At 44.5% G+C, this 22,101-nt stretch overlaps 1 protein-coding gene across 2 annotated transcripts; it reads right to left on the reverse strand.

Moving 5' to 3' along the window:
- Positions 1–789: 789 nt before the first annotated feature.
- elp2 (elongator acetyltransferase complex subunit 2) lies at positions 790–21,548 on the reverse strand. 2 transcript variants are annotated; one of them, XM_040188772.2, is made up of 22 exons: positions 21,373–21,548; positions 21,132–21,210; positions 20,873–20,943; positions 20,651–20,795; positions 19,703–19,780; positions 19,305–19,369; positions 19,153–19,219; positions 17,523–17,669; positions 17,129–17,224; positions 16,543–16,643; positions 11,591–11,722; positions 10,945–11,094; positions 8,417–8,608; positions 7,990–8,059; positions 7,710–7,805; positions 6,612–6,669; positions 5,630–5,702; positions 4,952–5,144; positions 2,826–2,947; positions 2,582–2,724; positions 2,087–2,200; positions 790–1,677 (listed from the first exon to the last, which is right to left on the reverse strand). In XM_040188772.2, exons 1-22 carry the CDS (start codon positions 21,502–21,504, stop codon positions 1,482–1,484), a joined length of 2,520 nt encoding a protein of 839 aa, XP_040044706.2. In that variant the 5' UTR covers positions 21,505–21,548; the 3' UTR covers positions 790–1,481. The 2 variants fall into 2 exon arrangements, with proteins under 2 accessions (XP_040044706.2, XP_040044705.2); XM_040188771.2 differs by having other exon boundaries at positions 19,153–19,222.
- Between the last annotated feature and the right edge of the window lie 553 nt (positions 21,549–22,101).

Here is a 22,101-nt window from a genome sequence, read left to right on the forward strand (position 1 = left end):
GTTGTTGTGAGGATTGAGACGAAGAGGGATACACGTCAAGTTCAGAAGAGCTTCTGAGACAGCTTCATGTCACAACTGTACTTTATGATGGGCTATACACTTTTAAATAACTGTGATAAGCCAGCAACCAAAATTGCAGGTTTCCAGATGTGATCCCTACTTAGAATTATGTCAATATAAACACTTATAAAGAAAAGTAGTCTTGAGCGCATTGGAGGACAAAAGGAGGAAACGTATCTCAGCTCCTCACACAAAATGTGTCGATGTAAAGCTCAACCAAGGTGATTAGTCCCGTTTAAATTGAGATGTTCCTGATAGTGATTGGATTATTACACTCTGGCATCCGTTAGGTGGGTAATCCCTTGATGTACGGCCGGACTGTCCCAAGACCTCATCTCACCTAAAAACAGCCATTTCTCGGAGCGCGGTCGACTGATGTCTCCATCCAGACCAGGACACGTGATTAGAGTGAGTTATGGGCAGCAGTTACGATCCCTTGCAGGTTAATTTATGGCTGACATAACGATGGCACACTCAGCTGAGCCCATACTAGATATACGACGCGCTTCCTCTGCCCTTGAGAATTCCGCAGAGCCTCCAAAAGCAGGCGTAGCGTGATCTATTTAAGCTGCCGTGTTCGATAACTGGAGTCCTAAATTGATTGATCCTAAGCTACTGCCTGTAACAAACAAGGCACTTTATTTACTGCTTGCAATCTTTAAATTCATGATTCCAAAAAAGAGGGTTGAATAAGGATAACAAGGTGCAAGAGAACAGGATAAAAAAAAATTGGCCACTTTTCCCCTTTAATGTATATTTTTCAGTAGAAATACGATTGGTGATCAATGACTGCAGATCAGAGTAACAACCCCCCAAAAATGGAAACAACTTCCTAGTTTCATACATTTCTTTGCTGGGTCCGTATGTATTTTCAGCTATTATGAAAGCCGCTCTGGAAAGGTAACAATTAGTAAACAAATACCTAAATAAATAAAAGCAACATGACTTTGAAGTGGACCTAAAATAAACCAAAGGTACCATGTGGAGCCCTGTAAATCATGGCTATGACCATTCATGTTTTTTCATCTCACACCACCTTGTAATTAAGTTTTTGGATTTTACAATCCCCGGAACTTGTTGAACTGCGAGACATCTTTATTACATTTACATTTTTATCATGTTTGATTTGTCATAAAACAAATCTGTGTGATTACGCTCCCGTATAAATATTAACTTGTAGAAGAATAATCATCACAGCACAATCGGCTCATGGCGTTTTTTTAAACCATCTTCCTTCCATCCGACGTGCTCAGCTGCGTGCCGGCAGACTGCAGGGCTCGTGTGCCGGGGGGTTTGTCCTCGACTGACCCGTGACTTAACTCGCCGTCTCTGTGTTTGAGTGACATGCCAGCGAGCAGCTGCGGCCCTCAGTCCAAGCGTCTCTCTGCGTGAGAGACACAGTAGTGTCACCGTTGCTGGTGCTAAAGAGCCCGTCTGTTGACGTTGAAGATTTTGACAGAGTGGTCGGCGCTGGCGCTGGCGAGCTGCACCCAGGAGTCCTTCTCCTCAGCTTCCCCCTCGCCGCCATCCTGTCCACCCGGCCTGTTGTTCTCGTGACCTACTCGGCCGGGCCTCGGCCTCCAGCGGAGCCTCTTCACTGTCAGAGCGTGGCTCTGTCTGCGAGGGTGCATGTGATGAAGGGAAAAAACGAAACAACCCTGGACGATGGACCCACACGGCAATCGGTCCTCCTCGAACATAAAACACAAGATAATCCCGTGCGTGTGAGTAACAAAAGTGTAGTTATGAGCACAACTGAAGCCTGAGGGCCTTTCTAATAGGGCCTCTGTCCTTGGCTAATCCAATGGCTGCTGCCCGGCTAAAAGAAACATGGCCGTTCAAATCAAGCTGCCCGCTGCCTTTTTCCCCCCTTGAGTGATGCATAACGGAGCGTTTCCGCCATTAAACCGAAGCCACGCTACAGTTACTGGGTTACGATGCGCCATTCAAATCAAACGCCAAGAGCCATCCGAGGCATTTCAAAGGGACGTGCGCTTCAGGGGAACGTTTGGGCTTGTAAGGATACAGAATGTCAGTTTCGCCACAGCTGCTCCAGTCGTGTCCTCCGGCGGGCTCCCGGACGGGGCTCCACTTGTACAGCAAGATCCTGCCGCACTCCAGGCCCACAGCAAGCAGGTAGCTGTGGAGGGAGCCAAGGAACGAACACACACACACACACAAAGTCAACTCACAATCACTGATGGTCGAGAAAATAGAAAATGTGCAAAATTGACATACAGCAGCACATCTTTGACTTCATATTACTGATATTTTCACCACATTGAACTCTACAGGATTCAAATGTTTCAGCAGGGGGCTTCACATCTTAAATGACCAACTTTTAGATGAATGTCTATTAGATCGGTTTTTGTGCAAAATTATAATATCACATAGAAATGTAAAAGTTATTTTAATAGATATGTTAAAATAACTTAAGATACTGCGCTTACAGGAATGGTAGGGAGGGACCATCCAAAAAATATACAGCCTGGTGCGTGTGTGTGTGCGTGTGTGCGTGTACCTGTTATTGCTGCAGAGAAAGGGGCAGAAAGCAACAGCCGTAGCAGAATCTCCCACATCCAAGATGGAAGAACACGGTTTTATCTCAGGTGGAAGTACAGAGTCTCTGGATTCCTCTAATCTGTGTGGCGGCCACACAATCACCTGGACACACACACACACACAAATATATGCTCAACACAAATATGCATTCATTACCTCGGATACCTTAATATGCAACAGTTACCTCAAAAGGGTCGACTCACCTTCTTGTCCCGACTGGACGTCACAAAGTATTTGCTGTCTGGGCTCCAGTCACATGACCAGATGATCCGGCTGTGTATGGCCGTGTCCTTCCCCGTATGTGCGTGCAGCGAGAACAGAGGATCTGCGTGGGCACAAACAAACAAAAAGTCTGCCTCAAAATGCTGTTCCAACTCTGCGTATCGGTGGTCACATCTCTCAGACGCCGAGGAGTTGATTATTGGAGCGTGACATCAGCACGTCTGGACCCCCCCCCCCCCCCCCCCAACAACCCAACAAGATGGAGAACCTCATTCCAGCCAGTTTTAGTTTATGACCTGCTGCTTGTTTATTTCACCAGCCCAAGTCATCGCGGGCACCAGGAGGATTTTCCCCGGGGAGCTCGTTTGTATGCTGGTGGCAGTCGCCAGTCTGCGTGTTTGCTGCTCTCCACTGGCTCTCGAACAGACAAACACACAACCAAACTAGTATGGACACACAGCTGGAAAACCTCTGTTTCCTCAAAATAATATGTCCATAAAACACACACACACACACACACACACACACATTTAATGCGTGTTGTTTGGGAAGATCATTTGAGGACAGGCAGGAAAGCTGCTCAGTCAGAGATGGAGACGGTCAACGTGGATAAAAACTGACATCAAAAATTGTGCAAAAGATATGAAAGAAGCACATAAAAAAGGGGAGAAGAGTAAGTGAACCGCGTCGCGAGGATGTAATTAGACAAAACGGGTGAGCGAAAAAGGAGAGACACGGGAGAGGGAGAGAGTCCGCCTGTTAGATCAGCATAACTTACTTCATTTGACCTTCCCTGGTCTTGTCTGAGAGACAGTGTGTGTGTGTTCTTCCCAATCACCTTGAGTGATTCAGCAGCCAACCGTTATAGACGGAGGCCCCTCCCTTCCTCCGTCACTAAGCATCCCTGCCTCGGCGCCGTCCACCTTACAGGCAAACAGGAAAGTGCGGGCCTGCTCAGACCAACCATAGCCGCCAAAGGAGCTGGAAAATGAGTTACCGGGTTCAGGTAGGAGGTAATCCTCTGGGCTTAAATGTCATGTTCCGCTCACCTTGGATGCAGGATTGGGTTATTTGTCAGAGTCAAGGTGCACAGATTCTCTCAAATAAGCAAACTCCACTGGAGCACACCGGAATGCAAAGCATTCATGTACTGATCCCACTTTTCTGCTCTTTCCAGGCTTCAACTATCTTGTCTAAAGAGGTTTATGACTATTTATATACAATGAAAGTGAGTGTTTGATGTGAATCCTGTAGTTCGGTTACTGATCTCTGGGAACATATTGAAGAAATTATACTTTACTTACTCCGATTTACAGCAAAATGTAGGAAGATGCAAGAAGCAGTTTGTAGGATTTAGAGGCAGTAGCGGTGAGAACGCTGATTGCATCCAACTGAATGGGTGAGCTTCTTTATGTTCAAATCAAAGTATATATAACATGCAAAATCAAGTCGCAGTGGAGAAGCTCAGGTTTCGCTTGAGAAAAATCCATTTCTCAAACACTAAGAAGAAACTGTCAAAAAACAACGGTTTCTCCAATCATTAATGTGGTGAACAGCTTCATCTGAAAAAAGGTCAAACTGATTAAATGAGTAATCCTAAAAAACAAGTATTTCAGATTCATCTTTGCAAAAAACAGGCCTCTGCATAACCGATGTGAGGTATTTCTTCAAATAAGGGATCTCTAGAAAAGTATTTACACAATTGATAGTTTCTCTTTTCCACTCATGTCTAGGCTTTGCTGTACCTACTATTCGAAGTATTATCATCAATACGTTATGGGGGAAAGCTAGTCAAATTAATATTGTGATCAATTTATAAAACAAATCATCTTTATTAGCATCACTTCTTTCAGTATTAATAAGGGGACCCTTTCTAATTAGGCCAGCTTGACTTGCATTTTGATTTGGAACAAATGGGTCCCGTGGATTTACCTTAATTTAATTAATTCATCTGGTGTTGGTTTGAGCTCGTGCCAGTAAGGCTCCAATGTTCCAATGGCAACACATTTTTAATCAAGCTAAATTGATTCGAAAAAGCACCAGGAAGAACTATTAACTGGTCCTGAGCTGCGGCAGTCGGAGGAGACAACTCCTTGGTCCTTCTCACCTGGACTATTCGGTGTGAGAGGGTTCCGTCTCCACAAAGACACCGTGCGATCCCGGGAAACCGCCAGGAGGAGTTGTGCATCGGGGGAGAAGGCCATCTGGGTGACGGTTAGCGTGTGGCACGGCAGCGTCTGCAGCTGGCGCCATGACGCTGTGCTCCACAGCAGGACTGCTGCATGCTCGGCTTTAGATGCCTGCAAAGACGGCGCTGAATCATTTTATCTGTATAAGTATAAATACTTTTCTTTGTCTTTTACGCATTCGTTTCTCATCATTTTTTACACATTCTTCTGTCTTTTCTCTCCCCACCTTATTTTTTTTTCTCCAGTGGCGGTTGTTTCAAAAAACACTACAGAAAGCTTACTTGCTTGCTTGCTTGTAGGAAAACATTCTTTAAATGCAGTGGAGGGTTGAGGATTGCTACTGCACGGAATTAAAAGTTGGAAGAAACCGGTGCGAGTGCAAAGGGGGAGGAATGCAAAGTGAGCATGTGGGTGAGGTAGAGAGGCAAAGTGATGCAAAGGGGCCGCATCCCTTAGGAAGACAGAAACACTTCTGGGATGGCTGACAACTGTAAATGCGTCTGCAAGCTTGGCTAAGTCATATCACGTCACGCTCTCTCCTTTCCGAGCGAACACTCCTCGTTGTACGTGTTCTGTGCCTTTAACGACACACCGACCTTGCATGCAGATGCCACCACCGTCCTGGCGCTGTCCGAAGCGAGACAGAACATCTCAAAGCCGTGGCCGTACCTGCAGGAGACAGAGGACGAGCGTTCAGATTCGAGCCAACAGGGGCACTGAGCACGTGGGAGGACAGACGGGATCTGAAGGGCAGACGGGTTGATGGCGGGAGGACAACAAAAGAGAGCGCTGCCAGTCTGACATGAAGCGTCCTCTTGCACACAATAAGCAGCTGGAGCCAGCGCTGCCTGCTGACAGGTAAATAAGCAGACACTGGGTGAAGCGAAAGTACTGATATGCAATGACTGGACAGGGATGAACAATGATGACGTTCCCGGCTAATCAATTGCGGCCTAATTACCTTTAGCTTGCCCGCTATCAGGGGTTTGTTTTAAAATGTCAACAAAGCAAAACCACAGCGCGCAACTTAATGGAGAGAAATTCCTCCCTAAGTACAAAGCTTTCCAACGTTGCCTCAATTTGACAATGACACCGCGGGTATCATTTTTTCCCCTACAAAAATGATTCGGCCACTTACTCATTTTAATGTTTCTATTAAGCCCTTAATGACTCAAAGGCGGGAAGCCGAATGCAGGTAGAAAAATGATTTTCAATGAATGGGCTCGACAAGGGCCACAAACAGACGCAACATATTCAGCCTGAATAAGAGGCTCATGGGATTGTAAGAAGCCGATTGGCTGACGAGTACAAGGAGCGGCACAATTCCATCTGGAAACGATGTTCCATTGAGAGCAATATGGAAACATTATGGAAACAGATGGGAAGCACGTAAGGGACCTGCAAACTCATAAGGGGGTGAAAAAGGGTGGCAACGTCTTCAGGTCTGATGTAAGAAAGGAAACGGGTAGATTGTCATTGGGTCACTTCTCAGGGCGTTGTTTGTAAATTGAGCCAAACTGAAGACTGGCTGAGGAGGTTTTTGTTGCGGCGTCAGCAGCGAGATATTCAGATACTCACAGTTTCTGGACCTCGGGCCACAGAGTGTTCTGGAGAAGGTGGTCCTCTGGTGGGGGCTCTACACACAAACATACACACAACTTTGAAATTGTTACGTAACGGTCATTTGCGAGGCCCTGAAAACCGAGCGGTGCTAAAAATACAACAAGTTTCCAAATTACTAAATGAGGATTTACACCCAAGTGGCTATTAAAATTAGTCTCTTTTAAATCACTGTTCTTTTATCCCAAAGAGCGACAGAAAATATAAATTAAAAAGAGAGGGGGAAAGAGTGAACTAAAAATGGCTGAAAACACAATTGATCGCTTGGAGACGACGACCTCTCACATTCACATGTGAATTCAGCATTTGGTTTGCATGAAATCGTGCTGCTTTTCCCCAAAAAGCCCATTCGAAACAACTGCATTTTCATCTCGGATACGGCTGTTGGCTTTGAGGGAGATCAAATGTAGCCCGGTGCCAATCCTTTCCTTCCCACCGCGGAACTAGCAAAAGCCCGCTCTGTTGAAACGCATGGAATTGAAAGTTTTTCTCGTTGGTCAGCGGCTTTCGCCTCGTTATTCATTTTGTGTCCTTGCCGGCGTCCAAGCCAATCAAAAAGGAGTGAAAATGCATTGTTAACAACAGTCTGTGCACTTTGCTCCCTACACTGCTCGGGGTCATTGATACTTACACTTTGCAATCACCTAAACGCGGCTGTTTAAATTAGCATTGCAGATTAAGCAGTGCCTTCAAATCATGCTGATGACAGCCCTTGAAACCCTGCAGCCAGGCTGTTTACAACGCCAAGCTACGCTCTCTTCATTCGACTCTCATCCCCATCTGTAACTAGTTTCTCTGTTTCGCGTTTGATTCTGATCTACCAAAACACACGGCTGTCCGTCTGGCCGCACATAACTGTCTCTTATAGGAGCGTTTTGTGACAGGCGGACTGGAACTCTTCCTCTTATGTGCAGCGAGGCTGCTGAGCGGATAACAACGGGGGATATGAATCAGGCTATCGAGGGAACGAAGACACATTTTGCCACTTCAATTATTCATGATGGAGGCTTTACTGAGATGACCATGGAAAGTGTTGTTTTTGCAGGTTTGCAGTACCAGTCATGATGAGCGGGTGGAAGTAAGACTCCTGGTATTGATCGGATACGCTGCTGAACTGCCCCTCTTCTTCCTTGTTCTTTGGGGCAAGGTCACCTGCAAATATAAAATGACATTTCAGTAAATTAAAATCGATCAATTAAACAATAAATTACATCAAACTAACAAACCCTTCATTTAATATGACACAGCCGTCTCAAACTGACGTATGGAGCTCATGAAATGAAACTTGGCCCCAGCGCCGATGCACTTGGCATTTAGAGCTGAGCAGGAACTTTACCTTGAAATACAGCCTTGTTGGACAGACCCAAAGCAGGTGTGCTGGCTCCTTCTGGAAGGTTGGCAGAGTCCTAGCAACGAGCAAATAAATGAATGGACATAAAGACACACACACACACACACACACACACACACACACACACACACACACACACACACACACACACACACACACACACACACACACACACACACACACACACACACACACACACACACACACACACACACACACATCAATATCTATGAGGAGGTGGGCCTTCACCTCAGCGATTATAAAAGTTGGAAAACGAAGTGAGACTACAAAAGGAAGTTTGAGTCGCACTTTCCCTTTGAACAGACGTCTCTAAAAGGTCATGCATTTAACCCCTTTACTAGCTCTCACATTCTAAATCATTTGAAAAATCGTTTTTTTATTTGGCACTCACACTCGACGCAAACAGTTTCTCTCTTGAGGTCCCAGAGATGTTGGCAAAATTCTCCACAAAATTACGAGGCGCTTGAAACACTCGCAGGACCTTCTCGTCGGCTCCGGACACAAACTGGAACCTTCCGACCGTTGCCAGGCACTGCATGTCGTACCCGTGGATCTGTGGCCGTGAGATCTCATGCCAGGTTGCCTGCAGAGTGAAAAGGAAATACAAAAGATGAGGATCTGGTCATGAGAATCCCAACCAGCTGCACGTGGTTGCCCGGGGACGTGTTAGATCTGTGACAAATGTGTGTCTCTTGGCCCGAATGCAACATTGATTCTTTTGTTCAAATGAAACATTTGCAGCTTAATATGCAAAGTGCTGTTAGGAGAGAAGATCCAAGGCTCTAATGAAATAGCAACAGAATTACAATAATGTGATGAAGACTGGAAACTCCATTATGTTTCTACACCCTTTGTACCAATTTCATCTGAAGAAACAACTGGGATAAGAGTTGTCAAGTACACTTCTTATGACCAATCACCAACACGTGACTGAAAATGTATTTTTATCTTTGTCTCATGAATATTAAATTCAGGAAAAGCACCAATAGTACTGACCAAATTTTCAAAAAAATGCATTTTTTTTTTAGAATAAACTCTTATGCGTGTCTTGTATAAACAGTGTATTCCTATTCATCCCCATGGGGGTGAATGACATGATAATAATAGACTGAGGTTTGGCTATATTCTTTATGAAAAGGCTAACTATCCCTTTGATTGCTTTAGGACATAGAGGGTATTATTGCATGACTGAACACACGGTTTTGTGGCGATATTAGACTCATAAACTACTCGTAATAATGTGATTTATTTATTTCATTATTTTGCAGGGACAATGTAAGTGAGCCAGAGTTAGCACAAGAGACTCATTTTATGTGCTGACCCGGGTCGGATGGGTACAATTTCAGGCTGAAAGCAGCCTGAAATCAATAAAAATAGAACTAAAAAAGAATGCATATAGATAAACAGACGATAACTTTATAGACTAAAGCGATGCACATCTAAGCAAAACAAAGCGTGCATGAGACACGAGAGCAGAGCAGAAAGAGCGTCAGGCGGAAAGAGCCCACCTGGAGCACAAGCACACACAAAGGCACAGAAAATACACGTCTAAATGGCAACAGTGAACATGACAAATGCGCGTATAGGCGAAGCGAGCAGGGCGGACAGACAGCACATCAACGCGTGCACGCTTGGTCGCCAACAGGCGGTCCTTAAGGCGGCGCCTGAATGTTTTGCTTGTTTTTCTGTTTTTTTTGCGCTTGTGTGTGATGGCAGAGGCTTGCACGCTGCTTTCACAGAGGGTGAAGATTCGCTAAAAGTGCTTGACTAATGTTGAATGACACAATCGGCAATTGAAGCAGAACTGGTGTGTCTGCTGCTTTGAGCGCTCCGTTTGATAAAAATCACTAAATGGAGGCGGGGCCATACCATGTCAAATTTATAAAAAATACAGACACATAAGTGAATTTAAAGATGTTCTCCAACTCAAGATATGGCGTCTGGTGAGGATATTGTCGTGATGTTGAGAATATGAATATTATTTTAATGTTGTGCTGTTGGTTGTGCTGTATTAGAATAGTTTCACAACCTGCATGGTTACGCTTTCTTATCCATCTAAAATACAAAAGTTGGTGACAGACATCCTGAATGGAGACGCTTGGCTGTCCTTCGTTTATTCGTGTACGAGTTAAAGCTTCCACCCAGTTGATAAAGTATGACTTGAAGGCCGTAAAAATTGTCGGTTAACTTTTTTAGATTATCCAATATTAACTTAGGGATACCATTCGCTTCATCAATGACCTAAAAAATAAATACAAAAATACGCATTTGGGTTTCTCATCATCATTTTCAAATTTAGACTAACGTGCTAGTTTCAATGGTATAATAGTTTGGTCTTTCTCAAGGAAGCATTGTGGTCTGTAGGTTGTCGAATCAATCCCGTGTATAGCATCTCCCAAATGAACTCAACTTTGATCACCTTTTGGTATAGTTGATAAGCGGTTGTGGCAGAAGAGATATGAGGTTTTTCTTGTAGTAAAGTAGTACTGTAAATTGTGGTCAGATATACCGGTTACAATATTGTGTGATTTGATCGATTTCTGCAAAAAAAGATTAGCCTAATGGAGCTCAGTATCCCTGCCTTCGGTGAAAGTATTTCATGATGGAGTCCAATCGCCAAAGACTTTGCACAATTCATATTTGATGCATGTGCAATACATTTTTGTTTCACTAGTACATTAGATTTTCCTGATTCAACTATCGATTGTACATTTTAGGGATTTTCTTTCAGACTTTTCCCAATTTATATTAATGGAACCATTAATATGACCTTATTGTCTAGTTGTTTATAAACTATTAGTGTACTTAACATGTGGTTATTTAATTATTTTCTACCATGCGCTTAAAAACATAAAAAAATATTACCACAATTTTTGAGCTTTCATCAGCCGTTACAGATAGAGATCACTCCCATCTTACCTGCCGGGTATCTTGGTTCCTCCATGGAGTGAAGAGTCTCGTGGTCTGGTCTGAGCCCACGCTTAGGATGAACTCGCCCTCAGGATCCCAGCTCAGGTCCTGGACGGCATTAAAGTGGCCCGATATCACAACCCCCGGCCTCCATTGTCCCTGGTGAAGACAGCCATGAAATTATCAGTTTTCAAACCTCGTATTTCCCACTTAAATTTCACTCTACATAAACATCACTTCAATACATAGTATGATTGGCATAAGTGGGTGATTATGAATATAAAAAAGGTATCACTGCCAGTGAAGTCAATTTCCTTTCAAACAGCTGAATTATTCTGTGCTGAACTTTGAATTCACCTTCCGAGCCGAGTGGAATTGAAATGCCGTCATTTCTTCAGACACCACTTTCATGCCCAGGGACACCAAAGAAAAATACACACGCGAAGCCATTCAGATTTAATGGCAGACCAAGAACCTGGTGTGACTATTTACACAAATCACTGTCTCTCACACAGAGCAGCTGTGTGATGCACCACTGTGGAATCAAACGCACTTATAAAAATCACATTTACTCTGCAAATGTAAGAAATCATTTCAACCGCTGCTGAGAAACTATTGGCATCATATTGATTTGAAGGTGGATGGGGGGCCTCACCTCTTTGTCCTGTTCTTTGCACCACAGATGCAGTGCTCCGTGGAAAGCGTGAGCCACAATCATGGAGCCGTCCGGACTCATCTGGCAGCCGTAGAAACCCAGAGTGTTGCCACCGACCTCCCCGACGCGCACCTGGTGGGAAAGAGAATCCTCGATGAGGGCGACCAGTAACGATCAACACACTGGTATCAGACATCATGCTGGGGGGGGAAGATGAAGCGGTGCATAAACTGCCACACACGGATTGGGTTATTCAAAATCCTTGTCCAATCAATGTCCTTTATTTCCAACCACTTGGGTTTTCTGTAAAGACAGCGGCTCGATTTATAGAAAAGAAGCAGACATAGTCTTCAGCTAAGAGGCTGCAGACTATGAGGCCCGGTAATGGTGTGTAAAACAGTAAGTTAAGCTGATAAGTCCAAGGTGAAATAATGCCAGATGGGACTTGGGAAAGTGGAGCTGAATAAACTGTTGCAAAGAAAATACATTTGTCTACAAACTGAAAGCAAATGCATATCAGCATATCACACAAAACAAACCATTAATCGCCTGAGAACCAGGAAGGATTTGAATAGATTGAATTTGAGTGAGAGCTTGTGAGTCTTATGTCAAGCTGCATAAGGCAAACAATACAGAGTTTGGTTTCTACGGAAAATAAACAGTCCAGTTTGAAAACACATCTAATCAATGCCTCAGCTCAGAGAGCAGGATTGAGAGGATTGCGACCACCTGTCTAATCTCAGACAGTTTCTGTGTGTCAAGACAATTGAATTTGGTCATTTCCATTGACATTCTGTCATGTGAAATAAAAAAGTTTCCAATTAGTTCTAAAAATCATTCATCAATTCATTGACATGAATATATACAGAGAATAAATTTCACACTCACCCAAAAAACAAGACATTTAAAACTGATTGAATGGGTCAATATCTCATTTGTGTTGTTGCATAATCAGTAGGACTCAATGCTGGGATTATGGATTACTAGACAGAAGTAATGTAGAAAGAAAAAATGTAGAAATTAATCCACAGGAGAGATGCTCTGACCACAAGCTGTAAATATTATGATTGACAACTGACTGCAGAAGAAATGTGCTTCCTCACTGATGTATGAAAAGGACAGTGAGAGAGAGGAAGTACAGACACACATATTATATATAATATATACATATTCTGTCATGTCAGATATCTTCATTCCTTACTGCCCATTCCTTATACTTCAATAGCCAAACGCTAAGCTGTTTACTAAAACACGAGTATTCTGTTGACCAGGCCGGCGTCTCACTGAGGAATTCAAACAATTAAAAGCTGCATCGGGCTTTGAAAAGTAAACTGCGCCCAGAGGGGAGATCTATTCCAATCGATAGCAGCAGAACCAACCCCAGAGAGCTCTGCGATGCTCCCTGAGCAGCACACATCTCCTCCATCTTCAATTAGCCCGCGCCTTAAAAGACATACGGACATTGGCTTTGAGAAAATACGAGTGGTGCCGACTTTACACTTGAATGGTTCAAACAGATGCACGGCTTGGCCGGGTTGTCTTTTCCTTGGGAGCGGGTAGGTAGAGCAAGAGCATGTCATGCTGCAGCAGTGACCAGAAAGAGACTGCAGGAGCAACACACAGGGATGCATTTGCAACAGTTACAAGTCGCACAAGCAAACCCGCAAATCACGGACATAGCGGCACTACGTCTTCTGTACGAGGCACTAAATTGAAGTCCTCAATCATCCGGGCCTTCTTTGGGAGCATGCGTCGGTCATCGATGACCTTCAAAATAACGCCTGTCTGCAGGCTGAAACACAGCGGAACTAATGGCCGCTATAAAAAAAAAAAAAAAGGCCAGCCGTCACATGAAATGGCTCAATCCTCCAGCGAGGGAGAGAGCGAGAGGGAAGAGAAACCGCCAGGTACAAAACGTTGATGCAGAGATTGAGAGAGGACGAGATGCAACATTAAGCAGATTGATCTTAAAATTCTGCACACAAGAGCCTGCCGTAAATCACACAAGAACTCGCAGAGGTTGAAGAAAAAAAAAAAAAAAGGGCATCATTTGTCTTGTTTACGAGTGAGGGAACAATATGGATGCGCAGCGTGCCACATCACTGGCCAGCGGGGTTGTGAGGAAGAGGAAAAGAACAAGGACCGAAAAGAAAGGAAGGCATAGATCATTTGTTTGAAAAAAGGAAAATAGAAAGAGTGATGGGTGTTGAATGAGCTTCTCCAAGCTGGGAACCCACATACAGTGTGGAGTGCAGGTTTTCAGATCAATTTTTCCCAAAAGCTGAAAAAGTAACCGACACATTGGCAGACTGGGCCGTCTTCCCATCAATTACCCGTGATGTTATGATGCACCCCATAAAGTTGGGATTGCTTTATTGAGCGTGGTTGCGCAACAAGAACGTCAATCTTTGTTGTGGGCGGAAATATTCTCCTTCTCTCACTCTCTCATCGAAAAACGTTTCATATACGTCACAGACCCACAAACAGAGCAGATAAGGACGCACACACACTGCTGTCTGCCCTCCTGCCGCATCTCCAACAAGCAACAGGTTCCTAGGTCAATGCTGCTTTCTTTCCAGGTTGAAAAGCTCCTACACGCGCTTTTAGAATTAATTAATTCACACCAACTCAATAGAGTTGTGCGAGGATGCACAGTAAGTTCTGTGCGTAGGTAAGTTCAGATATTCTTGAGGTCATTGCATGCAGTAAAAATGTATCTTGCACAACAACGCTCTCAGAGGGGAGCGCTCCATAAAGTCAAAGTGATCATTAACCAGGCTCTCAAGCGCCAAAAGACAGATTCCCCTGTGGGGTTCAGTCACGCGTCGCCTCCTGAACACCTGCGCACTCCTCTTCACCAGAGGGTGGTCCAAGACCGGCCTCCCGCCAAAACCCTCGTGGGAGCCAGAAACGGCTGCCGCTCCGCTCTGACAGCGGCACCAGAAAGCACCTCGACGTCTACGGAGCACAAGCACAAGAGGGGAGGATACAACAAACTGCACAGGACACAACGACTCACTCTCAAAAGGGTTTATGCTTAAAGAATAACCGGACAGCTCCTGAAACTCTACTGTTTAAAACCAGGCTTTGAACACGAGTACGGATGGACTCCAGGACGCAGAGGTTTCTCTGTTGCACACTTCTTGAAACAGCAAATGGATCACGCAGCTTTTCAGCTAAACCTGGTGTTGCCACCTAATAAAATATTAAACTCATTTTCGTTTTATAGTCTTTTCGATCTGCCGTGTGACCAAGCGTAACTTGACTTCTGAAAATGAGATATATATATATCTCTTACACACACACACACACACACACACACACACACACACACACACACACACACACACACACTCACTCACTCACTCACTCACTCCCTGCAGGCCTCCTAGTGGCCCGCTGTGGTCAGTCTGAGATGTTAATTACCAGTGTGTGTCATTAGTAAGATGTACTTTACGCAGCGGTGGACCCCATCCACCCCACTGCTAAGCCCGCTCTCCATTAAATCGCACCAATTACTCCAATCAGCGTGAAGATGTGAAGCATTTTTGTGATTTTGCTAATGAAGACACAGCCGGCTGGTCGGTTAACGCTGTGGAATCTGCTTTGCCAATAACTTCTAATCCCGTGGATGGAACTCCGATGTAAGATCTTTCATTGTTGTGCGTTTGTGTGCGCTTAAGCTTCCTGTGTGTGTGTGTGTGTGTGTGTGTGTCCGGTCAGTTCAAAGTCTTGGGCCCTTGTTTGAAAAAGCGTATAAAGAGAGGAGCAAACCGCACTTCCAATTTCAACAAAGGATCCAGAACAAAAAGCCCGAGCTTTGTAGCTTACGGCCACTGCGGACGCGACTTTAAACTCTCACTTTTTCATTTGTACTGACAACCTTTGTCTGGTGACGCAGAGACGAACACGTGAAGGGAATTGCCGCTGGCTTCAGGCCCCCAATCACGGCCCCTTTGTCAGAGAGGAGAATCGCGACTCTTTTCTTTGGACTCTTTGTAAGTTTCAACTGGTGATGAGAACGAGGACATCAAAAGGCTCAAAAATGGAACCGATCAGACGGGGATTTTTTTTTTCTCATCGCCTCACGTGTGATCACATTTGAGTTGTCTGCTATGGCGAGGGGAGTAATTTGTGAGCCTGTTTTGCCAGTCTGCCCATGAGCACCTGTTGTTTTTTTGTAAAGTACATGGGAAGGTAACCAGAGTCACTGAACCACCTGAGAATTACCTTATTGTATCAGCAACAAAGAAAGAAAACAAGGTTGTGCAGCAGATGGGCGGAAAGCAACTTTCTTTCTTTGCTGTGCTCACTTGTTAAATTCAGCCTCATTTTTGCACAACAGCAGCTGTTGGTAGCTCGGAGAGAGGGGGTGGAGGGGAGCAAGAGGGAGGTGGCATAGAGATGGCGTGTGAGAGGAAGACTAGACGGTGGGGGGGGGAGGGGGGAGCAGTGAAGGAAGAAAAGATACACACATCATGGAGCAAAAAAAAAAAAAGACATAATGAGTAAGGCGGTGCAGGCGGAGAGGCTATGGCGCGTCTCCCATAAGCCTCTGTGCGATGGGCCTTAGAAGTGGGGGTCCGGTGTGAGTGAGTGATAGAAGGGAAGACGGGGGAGGTCAGTCTCGCCTTCTCTAAACTCACAGGCTCGGCGGCCCTTCATCACGGTCTATCACTTCTATTCCTGACACCTCAATGTCAGCGAGGGTGGGAACTGACGCTGGGGCACTGACAGCTGAGAGAAAATAGTACGGGGGAGGGTGGGCGAGCTGCCGGATCACGTCAATGAGCTACTGGGAGAAAAAAAGGGAGATGGCAGCAATATAGTTGAAAAATCTGTGTGCGGGTCTGTGCGCAAACCCCGCATTCCCCACATAAGGTAATCGATGCCATGTGTGTGCGTGTCGGTGTTTCTGAAAGCCTCCTCCTCTGACTTTAGTCAACGGGTACCTGCTCCACCCAGACTCCGGATCCCTCCTCGGGGGCCCAGATGATCATGGTCTTGTCCATGGAGGCTGAGAGCAGCCCGAGAGGCTGTTGCAGCTCACCACCTGCAGGGGACACAAAGAGACATTAGTAAAGACATAGCGGAGCGGCAGACACGCTAAATGATTGTCAAAAACTGAAGTGATCTTAATATAATAAGCTTTTTAAAAAGGCAACCAGAGTTTAGAGAGAATATTTAGCACATCCGTCAGGCTTTATTCCCTGAGAACTAATTAAGACAATAACTTCACACCCGTTGCTTTCATTTTTCTTTGAAATTGGTGTCCTTCGCTGCCTTTTGTCCCTTTTGTGCACCATTCTAACAAAGACTTATGGAGTCTTAGCAGCAGTAATATGAAGGGGAAATACACATTTTATCTCAGCTTAGCGTGCAAGCCAGTCAATTTTACTTCCACGGTGTGCAGAAACAGTCCAGGTGATCGACGTGTTTAGAGGCAACTGTGTCAGATCTGAAAGCTTGACTCACTTTTAGACAAAACTAAGAGCTTAATGAGTAATGACCGATCCCTTTCCTTGATCATCAAGGTACCTTTGTAGAGCGCGGGCTGCCAGTGGACACCATAGACCCAGTGCTCATGGCCTGCCAGGACCGTCTCAAGGGACACTGCAAACACTGAGGAAACGTCTACAGCAGAAACACAGGGAGGCCAGATGAAGCCTGTTATCCAGATACAATCAAATAAAGTTTTATTGATAGCGTTATATGATGATGATGAATGACCTAGTGAAAAGGGGGCTGAATGACTTGTTAAGGAAAAATCAATTGATTACTTTTTTTTTTATTATTATTATTTTTAAATCGAATGTTAAACCGGAAAAACTACGCACAAAAACACAGGCGCCATTATACCATCAAAAGGCCTTTCTATTCATTTGGTTAATTAGAAACCTTTTTACGCATCAAGCCCACATGGCCCACTCACCTCTCTCCTTCACTTCAAAAACATCCTCTTTCATTCGGATGGTGGTGTGATCGTCCTCTATGTGGGCGTCCGTCCCGGACTTGGCACACAGCCGCCACACTCTGATGAGGCAGTCCTGGGAACAGCTGGCTAATAGCAGCTCTCCACCTGAACGAGGAAGAGAGAGATCGTGAAAGAATTTTAGAATTAGAATTCCTTTTAGCATCAGAATAATCATTTCATTATTTACTCAACACGATAACACGTCTTATCAAATATAACTGATACTTATTTAGTGTTGTGTAGCTCAAAGCATAGTCGAGCTTCAGTAAAGGTGGTTATATTTAGATTGATGCATAACAGCTAATATGGATCATGTTAAAATTGATCCTTCCAAACAATTATTATGGTTTGGAAGCAGGAATACAAAGTTTTTTGTCTGTTTTTTAATGAGCCCCCCTTTGCTCGTCTATGCGCTCCTGTCGTCCTCCTTCGTTTGTTGGAAGGGTTATCAAGGCATTACAACACAACGCTGCCAACTGTGACACGTCCAGTGCGACAGCAGGCGTACCGGCCCAGAATAAACAAAGCTCAAGCCACCATCTCAAGAGTGCTTCCGTCTGTCACATTATGCATTCAACGTTTAGTCCGATGGCCACTGGCCCAGAACTGCCTGTGCCAAGATAAACAGACATATATTGTTGCTCCAACCTTAGGCCTCCTGCGTGGTGGTAGAGGCAGGAGGACGGCCATAATGGTTTGTTGATTATGACGCGGTGACATTGGTGATTACAATGAATTGCTTTTCCTGCTCGCCTGGACCTCTGACAAAACGACAGATTTTTCATTCGAGGGTTCAACCGTCCCCTGCTCTCCCCCAAAAAAGTCAGACTACCCTCCCTAAAATTAAACACCATTAAATTATAACATGACCAGCTGATTTTCATGCTAGACTGCAATGATTATTGGGAAGAAAAGTTTGATCTAGAAAATAAGATAAAGACAGAATAGTGTGGTGCCGTGACTGATAGCCTGGACATCTAGTGCTACAATTTAATCTGCCAAGTCAAGAAAGAAAAGACATGTTTTATGCAACTACCATCACGGTGGAGCGAGGGCATTTGAATTTCTACGGGGATATTTCATGTAAACAGACATCTCTCGGTCTCTTTGCTGGCTCGTAGCTTGGCAGAGTGGAGTAGGTCATAGACTGCGAGTGGGAAGGGGACACTGGTGGAATGAGCTGGTTAAGGAGATGAAATAGCTTTTACACAGTCAGAACAGTGCAGTAATGAAGAGTTGTTGCCGAGGGTTACACAATTAGTATAGCTTGGATTGGATCCATACATTGCCATGTGCTATCGCAACCCTGTGAATAGGCCACTGGTGCTGATGCCAGGCTCGACACAAGCGTTTTAAAGTGTGTCTAGGTTTCATTCTACTAAATACTATTGGTCTCAATAAGAAAATGTATATTTTGCTCTTCTGCCATTACATGCTTGCCATTTCTAAACATATTTCCATTTCGAATTTCTAACAGATTCTAGATCAGAAAACCCTGACTAATATTCATTATTGTATGTATATCTGACCTAGGGTTCTGACATCCAAGCGCACTGGAACAGTTAACAGTTAAAACTGTAAGGCTCACCTAGAGAAGCCCAGGCCACTCCACGAATCCAGTCCTCATGCCCTTGCAGTGACTTGGCTTTATGAAGCTGCTGAAGAGAAATTGTATTTCTTTTTTTAAAAGGCCAAATGTCGCACTAATACTTCAATTGATGTGTATTGGTCAGAGCTTACCCCTCCGTTAGACTGCACATACAGATGCACTTGAGCGTCATCACCCCCACAGGCCAGTATGGGAACTGTAAGAAAAGACGGTTAAGTTTTCACAGTCATGTAAGTGCACACACACTCACATTGCACAAATTCAAATCCAAGCCTATGTTTTATAAACAGGAGCGAGGTGGAAGGGAAGGATGAAGCACAGCATCAAACAGACAAACGGCACGTAAGACAGAAAGACAAGCTGACACGAGACGCTTCAAACACGGGCTGCATTTTGAATATGACGCTCGGTTACAGGCACTAAAGCAGTGGTGCAAATTGAGATGGATGACATGAGAGGAGAAATGTCTGTGCGAGTGTATGCGGCGCACAACTTAGAGGATGTCTATGTAGGATGAGCTTAGGCTTACCTCTGCTGCCTGGCAACAGTGCCAGAGAGACATCCATCACGAAACTGCTGCCAAATGATACGGTATGGAGGCACTGAGCTGAGGAACACACGTGCACATGGAATTAAATTACATTAGTTTTAACTTTTTAGTCTGAGTAGATGCAAAAATACAAAATGCATAAATACACAGACTATTTATTTTGACCTTTTGAAATATTTGCCGTCACAGCAGTCACAATTCAACATAAGATAGTAATTATTTTTGGGAATCCACCCAAGGTTACGCCTGGCAAACACACACACAATTATTTTCCTTCGCCTGTCAAGCTGCATCAGTGTTTATCTGAACTGACAAGTGGACAGAACTTCCAACAAAGAGAAACCGTTATGGGTGACAGCTTAGGAAAACAAATAAGTAGATATGGATAACAGCTTGTATCACCACTGGTATTTCACTTTGTAAGGAAATCAAAGAAGTATAATTAATAAGGTAATTTGAAACAAAACACCTCTTTTTAGTATATGTGAAAAAAACACAATGTAGAAGGCATGCTAAAGGCTTAACCTTCTGCAGCACTGCAGAGGTAAATGATCATATTGCCATTTCCCAAAGCAGCCACTAGAGGGCAGCTGGGTAACTAGAAAGGAAATTAATACAATTGATTTTTTGTAAGTTCACCTCAGTAACTGACTTCTTGTTGTAGCTTGGGAATTAACAGTTTAGTTTTACCTCATCACATCTAAATCACATTCAAAAAGTAAATATCTGAAAAGGGCGAATCACTGTGGGAGCTCATACTGAATGCCACATCTGTTGGGAACCCACCACCATAACCCAAATAATACTTTTCGAAAGCTATTCTTTTGCACCATTTGCAACATTATCATGGCAACAAAGTGTTGCACCACAACAACCACAGGGTGCCACTAACAAGTTTGTTCCAGTCGTTGCTTTTGTGTTCATTACCTCCAACGGCTTGGTTGCAGAGCCACAGTCGGACCGTGGAGTCCGATGCTGAGGAGGCCACCAGGATCTCGGAGTCCTCCACGTAGATGGCGTCCACGGCACAAACTGGACCAGTGTGGCCTTTACACTCCGCCACCTGGACAAACTGGAGACAGCGGGAGGGCCCCAATCAGAAGAGAGCACACAGCGGACAAACAGTGTCCCGGGAATCAGGTGGCTTACCTTTCCATTCCGACACTCCCAGACGATGAGCCGGTTGTCAGAGCCTCCTGAGACGAGATGACTCTCGGGAGCTGCCACGCCAATAACACGTCATTAAGTGAACACACGCGTCACGGCTACACCAACATGTGTTAAAGCAACTCTCTGCTAAATAGACTTTCATTCATCTTGGACACACGCTGCTGTACATTTGCTGTGGCGGAAAATAAAACGGGCGGGACATAAATTCGGATCACGTCAAAGCGATTAAGACACTGACCACAGTCGTCTCTGTGAACCCACTGGACCGTGTTCACTCTTCCCGTGTGTCCATTCAACACAGCAACGACTCTCCTTTCCTGCGACAAAGAAACACAACTGTTTTACAAGAAGACAACGAACAAGAAAGTAGACGTTTTTACGGGCAACCTGGGGATGTAACGTTAACGAAGCGTGTTGTTGGCGGGGACAATTAACAGCGAACGCTAACTTTACAGAGGGATTTATGAGGATTTCACAACCTGCGGGTCGTACAGCGCTACGGAGGTGCACGTCCCAAAGGCAATGATCCCGCCACGACCCCATGAAACCACATTTGGGGTCCTATTTGCACAGCAAGCTACATGGCATGTTTCAATTACGGGCGCGGCCATCTTGAAATATGTAGTTGTGGTGTTACTGTAAATTAGGCTGTAGCTAAACTGAACGCTGCGAACGAAGGTTCCGCGTCCATATGTCGACAGCGTGGAAATAGACATTAATGGGGATATTGTTAAAGAGAAGAAAAATACCCCGCAATTAACTTTATCATCGCTAGGTAGTTGTGAACAAGTTCGTTTAGATGTCGGGAATAAGGAAACATTGAAGCGTTGAACTCACTGAAGTGCACCGTTAAGTCCACTAGATGGCGAGCATAAATCATATCAAAATAGGTAACTGCAAGTGTAATGCCCACTGGCATTAAGAAAAGTACTTTACGCTTATATGTTATAGATTGCATCTGTAAGGGTAATTATGAGGTGTTTACGTATCTTTTCTTTATCCTCCCACAAAACCAAACCGAGTTGATGGGGATTCCTTGTTTGGAGAGATTGATTCGCCATGATTTTCTGGCTGAATGTTGAGCGTTGAATGAACTGAATAATATACAAACTGGAAAAGGAATTTAAGGGAAGTCAGAATTCAAACACTTTATCCAGTTTTTGACTTCTAAGTAAGAAAAGATCCACATCAAATATACTTCATATTAA

This window comes from Gasterosteus aculeatus, chromosome 10 (genome assembly GCF_964276395.1).
Source record: "Gasterosteus aculeatus chromosome 10, fGasAcu3.hap1.1, whole genome shotgun sequence".
NCBI lineage: Eukaryota > Metazoa > Chordata > Actinopteri > Perciformes > Gasterosteidae > Gasterosteus > Gasterosteus aculeatus.